At 41.7% G+C, this 14756-nt stretch overlaps 1 protein-coding gene across 1 annotated transcript in view; it reads left to right on the top strand.

The window, feature by feature from the left end:
- The first annotated feature begins 458 nt into the window (after nucleotides 1–458).
- Nucleotides 459–14756, top strand: part of tm9sf4 (transmembrane 9 superfamily protein member 4) — a 35877-nt gene continuing 21579 nt past the window's right edge. The window contains exons 1-3 of the mRNA XM_042004750.1: nucleotides 459–506; nucleotides 4424–4534; nucleotides 8602–8701. Of these exons, the coding sequence (XP_041860684.1) occupies nucleotides 489–506; nucleotides 4424–4534; nucleotides 8602–8701 (229 nt within the window). The 5' untranslated portion in view covers nucleotides 459–488. The remainder of the gene's footprint in view (nucleotides 507–4423; nucleotides 4535–8601; nucleotides 8702–14756) is intronic.

Below are 14756 nucleotides of genomic sequence, written 5' to 3'. Positions count from 1 at the left end.
TGAGACTAATGGCTAGCCACCTTCAAATTCATGGGGCTGCAGATCTCTGAAGACCTCTGGACTGTAAACACACAACTGGTTGTAAAGGTCCAGCAGCAAATACACCTTTTAGTCTCTTTTTGTTTAAAAAACAAACAAACAAACAAACAACAACAACAACAAAAAAACCCACTAAAGCCTAATTTTACACTACAGTGAAATTAAAGCTGCTCTCACTTACATGTTCTTTCTATCAGCATATGATAAAAAACAGTCTATTTTTATGATACATAACTGATAAGTGTATTGAAATGTATTAATATGAATTATTATTGAATAATATGTATTATTGTTGAAACAAATAAATGACACAATTGTTATTTAAAGATATCTTAAATGAAAGATAATTTAGATTTTTTTATAATAATAATAATAATAATAATAATAAGTTATCTAAAGACAACTAACGTCTGCAACTTCCGCAACGTCACTTATGACACGTATCCAAAATGGCGGCCGCGACTATGGTAAGTGTACAAACGAACTCTTTTTCATCAAGCTTCATGTTGCTCGCTCTTTTCTCTTAAACCAAGGCAGACATCCCGCTGTCGTCGTGGCAGATGCGATTACCTGAGCTGATGTATAAGAGTTTAACGGTAACGTGTATTCACTGGACTTCACAGTTGTTGAATGTTGACGGTCTTGCTAACTGAGTTAGCATGCTAACGTTAGCTAGCAATGTCAGTGAGCTGTGGCTCAAACAAAGATTTGAATAACTTGTCTGAAATACTAAATTACAAAGACACATAAGTTAAAGGCTTCAAACTTGATTGTTAGAGTCTGTGTTGTACAGACAAGCAGAGCAGCACAGCGAACTGGACAGGTTAGCTGTCAGTGGCTTTGTGTAAAAGGGTCGGGTTGATGTTGTCGGAGTGGTTAATGCCGTTGTAAAGTGTTTCTGTAGAAAAGTAGATACACAACGCAAACAGAGGCCAAAACTAAACCTGTCTTTGTTATTGAACTGTGCTGTTATTTTCTGACACCGTGAAGTTTCGGACAGACGAAGCCATGTTTGCCAACTTCCGTTACGTCAGTGTCTAATTTTACAGTACCAGTAATTTGCGGCGTTATTGGTCATTATAGGTATTTTAAGGTATTTTAAGGTCGAGCAGCCGGAAGTTGGGCCTGATGAAATGAAGCGTTAACTAATATAATCAGGTGTCAAGCAGAGGAGAGGATTATCTGGGTTCTCTTTTATCTGTTGAATTTGCCTTGGGCTCTTGGTCATGTTACATTAAGGAGAAAGGAAAATGTATTTCTTGGGCTTTTTTTCTCCACTTGTTGGTCGACCAGCTGTCTCTGGGATTACTTGGTATGGAGAGCGCTTTGGTTAAAATTTCTACTTAAACCAGGTTCCATTCAGGGCTATGCTAACTTTTCTCCCTTTTCTAAAGATTTAGGTTTTTTCTGCTGGCTGGCTGGATTGTGTTGCAGTTTTTTACATTGTTTGTCATTTTGATTTATGTGACAAACATACCAGCAACAAACTGCATCTGTGCTCTAGTTTCAGTTTCATTTTACCTCCTGACGCAGTTTGATTTCAGTACATTAACTTTAGATTTAAATAGGTCAAAGTAAATAATACTTGGGAATAGATCAATAAACAATAATAAGAAACTCATAATATAAAAATATAAATAATAGAAAAATAGAAAATATCTGAAAATAAATCCTTGGAGAAGTAATTGATGAAATTTTTTGGGATAAACCATGTAAACTATACAGATTTAAAAATATCTAAATCAGTTGTAGTCCTTAATAAAAATCAAAGATGTTCCTTCATACGACTATATGTGGGAACACATACAAGACAAAAACAAATTTAGTCTGTCTGCCAGAATTATTAGGAAATTCACTCATACAAACCCAACAAACTCACCGCTCATCAAGCTGAACACACTGGTTATGGCGTAGCTGACACGCGGTCGGCTACGGCATAGCTGACGCGCCGCGCCTGAGTGCGGTCGGCTACACCTCTGTGTAACTGTCTGCATAGCAGGGGTGCACATCAGGCCTTGAAGATGGATGGAGGGATGGATGGGTGGATGATGGGTGGATGCAGGGATGGGTGGGCGGATGGAGGGATGGATGGATGGATGGATGGATGCGAGGATGGGTGGGTGGATGGAGGGATGCAGGGATGGATGGATGGAGGGATGGGTGGGTGGATGGAGGGATGGAGGGATGGATGGATGCAGGGATGGGTGGGTGGATGGAGGAATGGATGGATGGATGCAGGGATGGGTGGGTGGATGGAGGGATGGATGGATGGATGGAGGGATGGGTGGGTGGATGGAGGGATGGATGGATGAATGGATGATGGGTGGATGGAGGGATGGGTGGATGGATGGATGGATGATGGGTTGATGGAGGGATGGGTGGGTGGATGGAGGGAGGGAGGAATGGATGGGTGGATGGAGGGATGGGTGGGTGGATGGAGGGAGGGAGGGATGGATGGATGGATGATGGGTGGATGGATGGGTGAATACAGGGATGGGTGGGTGGATGGAGGGATGGATGGATGATGGGTGGATGGATGGGTGGATGCAGGGATGGGTGGGCGGATGGAGGGATGGATGGATGGATGGATGGATGCAAGGATGGGTGGGTGGATGGAGGGATGCAGGGATGGATGGATGGAGGGATGGGTGGGTGGATGGAGGGATGCAGGGATGGAGGGATGGATGGATGCAGGGATGGGTGGGTGGATGGAGGAATGGATGGATGGATGGATGGATGGATGCAGGGATGGGTGGGTGGATGGAGGGATGGGTGGGTGGGCGGAGGGATGGATGGATGAATGGATGATGGGTGGATGGAGGGATGGGTGGATGGATGGATGGATGATGGGTGGATGGAGGGATGGGTGGGTGGATGGAGGGATGGATGGATGAATGGATGATGGGTGGATGGAGGGATGGGTGGATGGGTGGGTGGATGGATGGATGGATGATGGGTGGATGGAGGGATGGGTGGGTGGATGGAGGGAGGGAGGAATGGATGGGTGGATGGAGGGATGGATGGATGCAGGGATGGGTGGGTGGATGGATGGATGGATGGAGGGATGGGTGGGTGGATGGAGGGATGGATGGATGAATGGATGATGGGTGGATGGAGGGATGGGTGGATGGTTGGGTGGATGGATGGATGGATGATGGGTGGATGGAGGGATGGGTGGGTGGATGGAGGGATGGATGGATGAATGGATGATGGGTGGATGGAGGGATGGGTGGATGGATGGATGGATGATGGGTGGATGGAGGGATGGGTGGGTGGATGGAGGGAGGGAGGAATGGATGGGTGGATGGAGGGATGGGTGGGTGGATGGAGGGAGGGAGGGATGGGTGGATGGATGGGTGAATACAGGGATGGGTGGGTGGATGGAGGGATGGATGGATGGATGGATGGATGATGGATGATGGGTGGATGGATGGGTGGATACAGGGATGGATGGGTGGATACAGGGATGGATGGATGATGGGTGGATGATGGGTGGATGGATGGGTGGATACAGGGACATGCTTTTTCATGTCTGTCCTGGGATAGTTGAAGCTGTCTGTTTTTTATTTCTCTTGTAAACTAAGACAGTCACGTTTTAAAGTTTCTTGTTGAGTTGACAGAATTTGTTAAACAACATAAACTGAAAGTCTCATCTGGTGGAAGCCGTTTGTATTTTTCTTGTCAAGATCTCCTGGTGATCCTCATCTTTTCCTCAGCAGAAGCGTGGGACTGCATCCTGCATCTGAATAATCTAGCGTTTTTAGAAAAGGACCAGCGTTTCCGTGGCTGGTGGGGGTAAGCCTGTATAGCTTATGTAGTGATCGTGATTGAAGATCTGGCTCTGCATGAGAGGAGGTTGTGTCTAAGCTCATATGGTGCTTGATGTAAAGTTGACAGTTTTTTCCTGTAACTAGTTCTTTTACCTTCCTGAATTTGTTTGAATTGCTGCTTTGACTTAGTAAAATCATAAATATATGCATTTTACAAAAGTGATGAGTTCTCGTTTCTGGACTTGATGGGATCTCCTTCCATCACTTCGGTAGTATAACTGGATTCATGCTGCCAGCCAGAGTAAGGATTAATATCTGAGACACTGTCTGGTTTAATGCAGAGGTTCCCAGACTTTTTCTCAGGGGCCCTTCTGCTGGTCTCCTCTGGATGGTAACTGGTGTTGCTTGTGTGAAGTCATTTAAGCTAAACGGTGTTTTGTGTGTCTTTAGTTTCTTGTGGTTTTGTCATTGTGTAGCTTCTCTTTTAGTTTCCCTCTGTTACAGCGGAAGTGCAGACTACAGTGTGTTGTTTTATATGTACATAGTCCTTTGAAATGGTCCCATCTGCTATGTATTTTGTGTGGTTGATGACTGATTAGCTGCATATGTTGCAGGAGACGTGGTGGGCCTTGATGCTGTTATATTTGCTGCCTGTAGTCCAGACCTTCTATGTTCCTGGAGTTGCTCCTCGGGACTTCCATGACGGCGAGACAGTAGATATTAAGGTAAGCATAAAACTGTGTTTAGTGAATTAAACTAATTTTTCATTTACAGTAAGACATGTCTTTTATTCAAACCAGAACTTGACCTTCCACAAATCAAAACTACAGTCTCAGGTCATTTAAACATTGATAAAAAAATTAAATTATGAGTTGTCTTTACTAGGGCTGGGTTAAAAACTGTCTGATTTATTGATTTGAATGGATTCAAATGAAATAAATTCAATATCGATTCATAAAACTTGGAGATTGATTTTTTTATATGTCCTCATTCCCACCACATTCCACAACAGGAAGTGATGTCACCACGCACGGAGTTTAAAATAAATCCGACATGGTCATTTAAAAGCCACATTTTCTCTAGAGCAGGTTTCCACTTTGTCCTTTTATCAAACAGGAAACAGGCTGATGCTGTTTATCTGGTTTCCATGACGACATGTCATAGCTGCTCTGTGTCCAGCACACACACAGACACGTGCACACACACACGGGTTTCATCAGAGGACAGAGTGCACGTGTCGGAAACAGGTCAAGCAGCTGGAAATCAGACAGAAAGATGAGTTTTCTAGATTCTCTCAGCAGGTGGAGATGGAGGCATCTCGCTCCAGGATGGAGCAGAAGGAGGATTTCTCTGTGTTACGCTGATAGCATCACGGTCGTCACGGCAACGCAAACAGCTGCTCATCGTAGGAATTTCTAAGTCGTATTCCGGCTTTAAATGGATCCAGTATTCTGTGTAGGTTTTGTTAACACCAACACGTATCTGAGATGTGAACTTTAGGAACATTTAGAGCGACTCCGCTGGATGAAGCTTCATCAGGACATTTCAAAAGTCCTGAGTGTTTCCATCCCAGCATCTCTGGCAGGGAATCTGGGAAACACCGCATTGTTCTGGAAAATGCATGTGTCAGATCAGATTATTACAGTAATCTGATTAGTCCCAGGTAACTGAGTAAATGCACTTGGTGGTTTATAAAATATTTATCAGAGAAGGTTTTTAATATTCAAGAAAAATAGCTGGTGTTACACAGTTAGCTGGAAATCGATATCGAATCGAATTTAATCAAATCTAATTAGGCTATTATGAATCAAACTGATTCAGGAAATTTGTGACGATATCCAGCCCTAGTCTTTAGGGCTGGACGATAATTCGATGGCAGTATATTGCTCCGCAGACATGTGGTGGATCGGAACGGAAAAGGGTCGATTCAAAAAGTTCAATAAAAAATAGTTTCCCTTCCTTTTTCATTATAGCCCATCATGTAGCTTAATACAACAGTCATTACTTCCTCCCAACCAATCACAAACACAGACACTGGTACGCTCTGTCACCAAGCCCCGCCCCTCTCAAACCACAACAGAGAGCACGTGTGTTACAAAAGATGTCACAGCAAGAAGAGGCGGAGGGTGAGGTCAGGTGAGGAGAAGTGAGTGATGCTAGGCTGAAGGATGACGTGCTCTTTGGCTTCAGGTGGTTTAGTTCTCGTTTGGTGGCGGTAGTTTACATGCTAACGAAGTCCAGTTTCTGAGCTAGCTAGCGGCTGATGTCCACCGGGTCTGTGTGCTCCGCGGTCTCGTTCTGACCTCCACGGCACGGCAACAAAATCAGAAGAGAAGTGGATAATCTCGTGATTCTCCATTTCAGGCTAAAGTCTCGTCGTCCTTGATGAAAACAAACACCGAGCCCCCCTGACCATTAATGACGTAATGTTTACAAGTTCAGCACGGGGCTTTATTTAGATATTTACCAGACGCTTTACTCGGCCCGTGTCTGATTTCCTGTCTGGCCTTGTCGGAGCTGCTGAGCTGGACGAGATCTGGACATGATGGAGGTGTAAATGAAACCGCAGCGCACACGCATCCTGGGAGAACTGGCCTAAAACTGGTAGTGTGCTGTTCCCACCGATATGAGTTATTCTGTTTATTTAAAGATTAAATATGAATTTATCAGGTTGTCCAGTCTATTTGTTATGTTGGTCAGTATTTGGTCAGTAGTTTTAAAGCTTTCAGTGATGGTTAAAAAGGTGGTTGAAGGGTTGAATATAAATTCCCTCTGTTCTTTATTAAATGGAGTTTTGTTGGACAGTTTTAGTGACTGGTAAAGTGCTAAATGCACCACTGAATCAGTACATAATTATGGTGGAAGGAATGATTATTTTGAACATGTTAAAAACGAAAACAACACCAAATTGTGTATCAGTCACAACTAGAGCCCGACTCTATATAACATTTTTAAAAGCATGTGTTTAAATCAGCAAATGCAAGGATTCGTTCTGTAGCATCTTACCCTCACCGGTTAAATCAGCCGATTATAGCCCTTTTCAAAAGTAACCAACAAATAGAAATAGAATTAATAGAAAATTAATCAGATGTAAGTCGCATTGGAGAAAAGCGTCTGCTAAATGACTGCAGAGTAGAATAGAACATAATCGGCCAGATTTTGCAGATAAACGCTGATATATTCTTCATTTCTCATGAAACTGTCAAAGCTGTTAAGTGTCGGAGTCGTGCAGATGATGTTGTTGTGGCGTTTGTCCACTAGATGGAGCTCTGACTCCATTCAGTCCTCCATCCTCACGTAGCTACAGCCAGGCAGCACTACAGGGGTGGGCGGAGCTTGACGACAGATACGTTTATAACAACGTTGTACAATTAAGAATGACTCAGCATGTCTCCAGTTTCAGTTTTCTGTTTTCCACGTGTCATGATAGCAACCCGTGTTTCATTGCGTCGGTCAGCTTTACGCTGCACTGCTAAAGCTGTGCTAACCTAGCTTAAGCTACTCCCTGTCTGTTTATGTTAACGTTAACATCACTGTGGTTATCCCAACTCAACATAGCACTAGCTAGCAGCTGAAAGCCAGTAAGGAACGACAGAAATAAGGTAAGTGTAGAAAATATCTGAGTCCAGAACGAGGTTCATCCCTCCATCAGCTGCGTGATGAGACGGATGGCAGGAGGGTGGATGTGAAGCAAAGAGGAGGGAAGTTAAAATGATGAACATTACTCTGTCTGCAGCTACGTCAGGACGTCCCTCCTAGTTTTACTGGTCAGGAAACCCTGGAACGGGACTCAGGCTGCAGCAGCAGCTTGCTGTGGTGTTGTGGAGGAACATGAGTTCCAGACTATCTGGGACCATTAAATGTTGAAAATGCAGCTCTGTTATAGACGATGTGTTTTACCATCAGAGAAACATCTCTGGTTTTTATTTTGGTTCATATGAATCATGACTTCATGGCTAAGAAATTAATGGAGTAGAGAAAATGTGATTTAAGGTTAAAGATCATCAGAGGGCTGCATGAATAATGTTCCACTAGTAGCTGCACTCATTATAGTGCTTATATACAGCGTCCACCTATGGTCTACATCTACAGATAAATTCATCAGTGGTAGCTGTATTAATGCTCCATAGAAAGGAAAATTCACAATGCTAATTTTAAATAAACAAAATAGAAGTTATTTTATTTATATGTGTTTTTTTTAATTAGTTGGCTGATTATTCTCAATTTTTTTTCTGCCAAATATCCGAATCGGCATCGGCCTCAAAAAACCCATGTCTCATCATAAAAACAATCATTTCAATTCAACATGCTCAAAAAACAGTAGGAAGAAGTCTGATGACTTAGGAAGATAAAAACATTTCACTATTCATTTTGGAGCCACTAAGATATTCTGATTTTTTTGTATTAGAACGAACAGTCTCATTCGTTGTCATTAGTACTAACTTGTCCTGCCACCTTAACTGCCCCATCATTAGATTTATAACTTGTCAGGATGTGTCACCTTAACCAGCTGATTGGACATTGTTATAGTCGTTAATAGGAAAGCTGCACACCTGAGCACAAAACACCTGGTACTGGTTGTTTCACAGTAGACAGTAAAAACAAGCTGCAAGGAGGAGGAGGACGCTGGAATCTAGACTTACCGTCATCCAGCAGCCGGTCCGTCATTGCTGTAGGATGTGTTGCTGAAACTGGCCTCTTTTTAAAGATGCCAGTTCTTACTGTTTGTAGCTGGAAGCGTCAGTAATGTGCGTGGTCCAGACTGAAGCTCGTATCGCTTGTTGTTTTACAGGCAGTGAAGCTGACCAGCTCCCGGACTCAGCTTCCTTACGAATATTACTCGCTGCCTTTCTGTAAACCAGATCCCGTCATCTACAAGGGAGAGAACCTGGGTGAGTGGCCTGCCAAAATCTGCAAAGGTTTCTACTTCACACATTTCATATGCTGTAATGCCACTTATATTTATTTTATTTAAAATATGTCTAAAGCTGGTATTGGTGGGATTTGTGGATTTGATAGAAACACAGTTTTAATAATACCAGGATGACCTTCTCATCCAGAGGGTTGTGGTGTTTCTCTTAAACCTGCTGGAGCTCCCACAGTTTTCAACTCTGGCTGCTTAATTTTCTTACATGAAAATGTGGGAAAGTTTGTCTCTTATTTCACCAACACACTAAAACATTTTGTACCGGAAGCCTTCAAATGCCAGGAATACGTTCTGCATACTTGTGGTGAAATTCTGGTAAACAGTAGCTCAGATTATCACCAGGAGGCTTGAGGTGCCATCAGGGAGCTAAACTGTCCGGAGCAGTTCTGGTTTGTCTGCAGCAGGAACCAAATCTTAGTCTAAGTGATGTTCAACTTCAACTTTCTTACCTTTGACTTTAGCTTTGAATTTTAATGCTATTTTAAGCCCTTAAGCCCGGCGGACCCACCGCTGGGTCCAGCAGGTGTAAAGTTCATGTGTGTAAAAAAGTTACTTTAGTGATGTAAGGATATTTTATTCATAATGTGTCTTAAAGAAGAAAACCTAATGCCACTAAATCAACTCTCCAAGTGCATTTGGTCAACAAAGAATTTGTTTAATAACAACTTTAAATACGTATGCCACAAACCACAGCGCCACCATAACCAGTAACACCCGAAACAAAATGCAACACAACGCGTCATCCGTTCACTCCACCCCAACATATCGGGTATCAAATGAAACTAGAAAAACTGCACTTTCATATGATACCAAGCATAAAAAGATATTCGCCAAGCACCTCACATCAGTCTCAAAACAAACAGAAAGCTAACCTTTGCATACCACAGCAGCCTTATCAGACAGCATGTTTATCACCAAATACACCAAATCCCAAAGATATTCTCGCAAACAGCGATATTTTTTATGTCCTCACCTTTTTGTGCTCATTTTCAGTCTATCCACACTGTTCTTTAACCAAAACTCACAGTGTAGTAATTAGGGCTGCAACTAATGACATTCTGATGGTCGATTAGCCGCCGACTATTAAAACGACTAGTCGACCAATCGGATTCTGTATCTTATGATTATTATAAATGGATCTTATTTCACTTTCAGCTTTGAAATCTTACATGAGGTTGTTATGTAAGTGTGACGTTCCTCCTCTTTAAATGTTCGAGCATTGCAGACGTACTTCCGTGGTACACAAGGTCCGCTTTACAAATCTCACATGTATTTAATTTATTTTGTAAGTTTAACGTTAAGTTATCCCAGACCTTTGACGTCCTCTGCCTCCGTTTTGCGCCCTAGTCAGCCACCATATTTTACCCCTGGCGGACTTATTGCGCATGTGCAACTCTCAGCAGAGATTAAAAAAGAAGACGATGTCTCACTTTGTATTTTTTTCCCCTCTTTGCGCGTGTGCATTAAGCAACTTTCAGCAGAGATAGGATTAGAAGACGATGTCTCACTCTGTAGTTTTTTTTTTGCCGACAATAGTCGACGGCTAAATTCGATGTCGACTATTTTTATTGTCGACAATTGTCGACAATTTCGACTAATTGTTGCAGCCCTTGTAGTAATCCATAATGGTGAAACTGCGTCATGCGCTAACATGTCATATGCTCCCATTCACAGCCATTTTGTTGTCTTGTTGTGGGTCTTGGCAGTTAAATAAAGTTTGGTCAAATTCTACATCTTACAAGCTTTCCAACGATATCTTACACTTGAACGACACTTTATCTGTCAGGTATAAATACTTGTGCGTAAACAAAGGAGCATCGTTGCCATTTTGCTGCAGCTACGCACGTGGGCGCACCGGAAAGAGCGAATATCGAACAGCGTTCATTTCTTTGCTTCATTTTGACTTTTTATCCATTTAGAACGAAGGATAAAAGCCATAAACATGTCCAAGAAATTACAAAAAACCAAATACACCGTGTTAGAAGTTCTGGAGGAAATACAGAACCAGCACAATTTGGCACAGTTTGCGTATCCAAGTGGCCAAATAGAAAGTCCGCCTGGTCCTATCCACACTAAAACCTGCATAAAAGCTATGAGCTTTGTTCTATTCTCATGAAACCATGTACAGTTGTAGTCAAGGTGCTGAATCCATGCAGTGGTGTCTTTATGCACAGAATGATTTCTATCATGATGTTTTCATCTGTGTTAAAAAAAAAAACAATTAGGCGAGGATAATTTCTGTATTTTTACCTATGGTTTATGACAATTTGCACAAACATATTAACATTCACAATGTTTCTGAGACTGGATTTATGTTCCATAGGGTCTTACCTTTCCATTGAGACCAAGGTTATGTGTAATTGATAATAACTGATAATTACAGAGTTATTGTTGATTTAATTTGGGTAGGTCTGTTCAGGCGACCTACACCTCCAAAAACCCTCGGGTTCAAGAGGTTAATAATCCTCAAAAGGGAAGTTATATTACTAAAGCCTGGTATACACAGAAAGATTTTTTTAATCTTATGAGAATTTTTATCTGGTAGAGACCTAAAGATAAAAAAATCAGTTTTGATCGTATTGTATGTGGTGTGCTCCGAAAATGTAATCACAGAACAACACACACGATGATGCTGTCCCACAACTCATCTACAATCTAGTCCTCCGAGCTGAACAAATGCCGAAACGTAGAAGAAAAAAAAAGCAACAACCGGCAAACAACGAAGAAGAAGAAGGAACATAGTAAACACTGGAAAACACAACACACAGCATGGAAGAGGACATACAGGACGAGGGAATGATGGAGGTCTTGGGATTATTGTTAAAGAAAAAGCTAGAACTGAAAAAAATAACAGACTGGAGACGGCGTGAACACGGACTTTATTTACTTCCTGGTTCCCCAGCCAGCTCGCTCTCTGATTGGCTACATTCTGTACCACGTCACCATCCACACAGACACAGTGAACGAGTCGTCGGCGTTCCTCAGAAATTGGCTCTGAAATATTGAACATGTTCAATGTTCCCGATTGTCGGCTTCGACTCGTTTCAGAGCGGATTATCGGGACAAATCGGCTCGTAAAACACCGCAGACCAAATGATGATTGGACAGGGAAATTTCACGATGAGCAGGGGTTTGCCGTCCGGGGTCGGGAAGAGGCAAAATTGGGACAAAAAAAATTGTTGTGCATACCAGGCTTATTGTATGAATTATCGATGGAAAAACATGTACATATACAATGGGGGAAATAAGTATTGGACACGTCAACTTTTTTCTCATTATATTTATTTCCAAAGATGCCATTCATGTGACATTTCTTCCAGACACTGGTATTAACTCAAATAATCCACGCATGAAAAGAAATCACAAGATTCAAATCCATAAATAGTGATTATGTGGAATTAAGTGCAATAACACAGGAAAAAAGTATTGAACACACTATCTGAGACTCGTTTAATACTTTGTGGAGAAGCCTTTGTTTGCAATGACTGCTTCCAGACGCTTCTTGTATGTATGAACTAATCGCCCACACTGCTCAGGTGTGATTTTTGCCCATTCCTCCGCACAGATTGTCTTCAAATCTTGAATATTCTTTGGTGCCCTCTGGTGAACCCCTATCTTTAGTTCTTTCCACAAATGTTCAATCGGATTTAGGTCAGGTGATTGACTGGGCCATTCTAACACATTGATTTTCTTTTTTTTAAACCATTCGAGAGTCAACTTTGCCGTGTGCTTCGGATCATTGTCCTGTTGAAAGGTCCAGCCACGTCTCATCTTCATCATCCTGGTGGATGGCAGCAGGTTCATCTCAAGAATGTGCCGATAGATGTTTCCATTCATTGCTCCTTCAATTATATGAAGTCTGCCAGTACCCCGAGATGAGAAACAACCCCACGCCATGATGTTTCCACCACCAAACTTCACTGTTGGTATAGTGTTATTTGGGTGATGTGCAGTGCCATTTCTCCTCCAAACATGGTGTGTAGTATGACAGCCAAAAAGTTCAATTTTGGTCTCATCTGACCAGACAACATTCTCCCAGTATTCCACAGGCTTATCCAGATGCTGTTTAGCAAACTGTAAACGAGCTTCAACATGCCTTTTTTTGAGGAACGGAGTCTTGCGGGCTGAACGTCCATAGAGGCCATGGCGGTGGAGTGCATTGCCTATCGTTTTCTCTGTAACACTTGTACCTGCTGCCTCCATGTCTTTCTGGAGCGCTTTCCGGGTGGTCCTTGGCTCTTTGAGAACTCTTCTGACCATCTTTCTGACTCCCTGGTCAGAAATCTTGCGAGGAGCTCCTGTGCGCAGCCTGTTGATGATAAGGTGATGCTTCTTCCACTTGCGGATAATGGCCCCAACGGTGCTTACTGGAATACTCAGATTCTTTGAGATAAGTCTATAACCAGTTCCATTCTGATGCTGAGCAACAATCAGGCTGCAAAGGTCTTGAGAGAGCTCCTTGCTTTTACCCATCATGAGATGTGTCTTGTTTGACTACTTAGTAAAAAAAACAACCTGTTTATAGGGCCATCAATTAGCACTAACCCAGCTGATGTTGGTTTGCACTTATAGGAAGTACAAAGACTAATTACTTTCAGGTTTGAGATGGTATGGTGCCTTTCCTTGCCAAACTATACAGCTTTCCCATGGTGTGTTCAATACTTTTTTCCTGTGTTATTGCACTTAATTCCACATAATCACTATTTATGGATTTGAATCTTGTGATTTCTTTTCATGCGTGGATTATTTGAGTTAATACCAGTGTCTGGAAGAAATGTCACATGAATGGCATCTTTGGAAATAAATATAATGAGAAAAAAGTTGACGTGTCCAATACTTATTTCCCCCATTGTATATATATATATATATATATATATATATATATATATATATATATATATATATATATATATATATATATATATATATATATATAAAGGCTGGATGGATGGACTTGGGGGCGTCACACCCGTGGAGGATGAGAACTGAACTGGATGTCTTGCAGTTTTTCACGATTGCTAAGAGACATTTCTCCAAAGCTTCTCTCCTTTTCTCCAAGCTGTGAACACAAAACACAGTTTTCAAGCTACTTTCACAAAACCTCAGACTCTTCTTATAAAACCAAACTGACCTCAGATCAGTTCAGTCTGCCCAGAACCCACCTGTGTGTCAAACCGAGTCAATCCAGACTAAAGACACGACGGAGCAGTCGCTAAGCACTGCATAGAAACATGAAACACAATGCAACAAAAACACAGACTGTAAGTTCTCTGTAAAAATATATTTATAGAAGTTCCCTACACGCAATCATACTGTATGATATACACACACTCAAACACATATGTATATAACATCTTTGGTTTATAGTACTTTTGTATCTGACAGTTTAATTTTACTCTTTCTCTCTCTGACATTTATACTGCTGTGCTATGAAATGTTCCCGTCTGGATTAGTACGTCTGAGTCTGGTTCATCCATCCCGTTACCCAGCGACTAGACATGAGCAAGGCCAGGAATCAGTTTCTCCAGGAGTTTTACATTCCATACTTGGGCGGTGCATCTTCACTGGTCCCACGATTCGACTCACCTCGATTCTCATCCTCACTTTTCTTTATCACTGCACATTGCTGTCAGATTATTAAAATTATTATATCCCCGTTCATATATTATTTCAGAAATCAGTCTGAATGCCCTGATATTGACAAACATCATCAACATGTAAGCGATGTTATTTTAGTATATATGGCTGCCCTTGATATTTTAGATCCTGTTTATTATTCTTATTTATTTACTCTGCCAATAATTAATAGAACAGAAATACTAATTCAGTCCTCAAAGGGGAAATTAGTTTGTCAAGCAGCTCACATTAAAAGGCACAGCTGCAGTAAAAAATAGTAGCTAAGTAGATAAAAATCCTCAAAGTTGTGCTAACTAGGCTGCATGATTCTGTTAAAATGTGAAACACGATATTTTTGATCAGAAATAAAATCACGATTCTCTGGCATGATTTTTTCACAAAAT

Source organism: Melanotaenia boesemani, chromosome 13 (assembly GCF_017639745.1).
Source record: "Melanotaenia boesemani isolate fMelBoe1 chromosome 13, fMelBoe1.pri, whole genome shotgun sequence".
Taxonomy (NCBI): Eukaryota; Metazoa; Chordata; class Actinopteri; order Atheriniformes; family Melanotaeniidae; genus Melanotaenia; species Melanotaenia boesemani.
The sequence above is the reverse complement of the archived record's forward strand: the minus strand, read 5'-3'. Positions and strand labels throughout refer to the sequence as shown.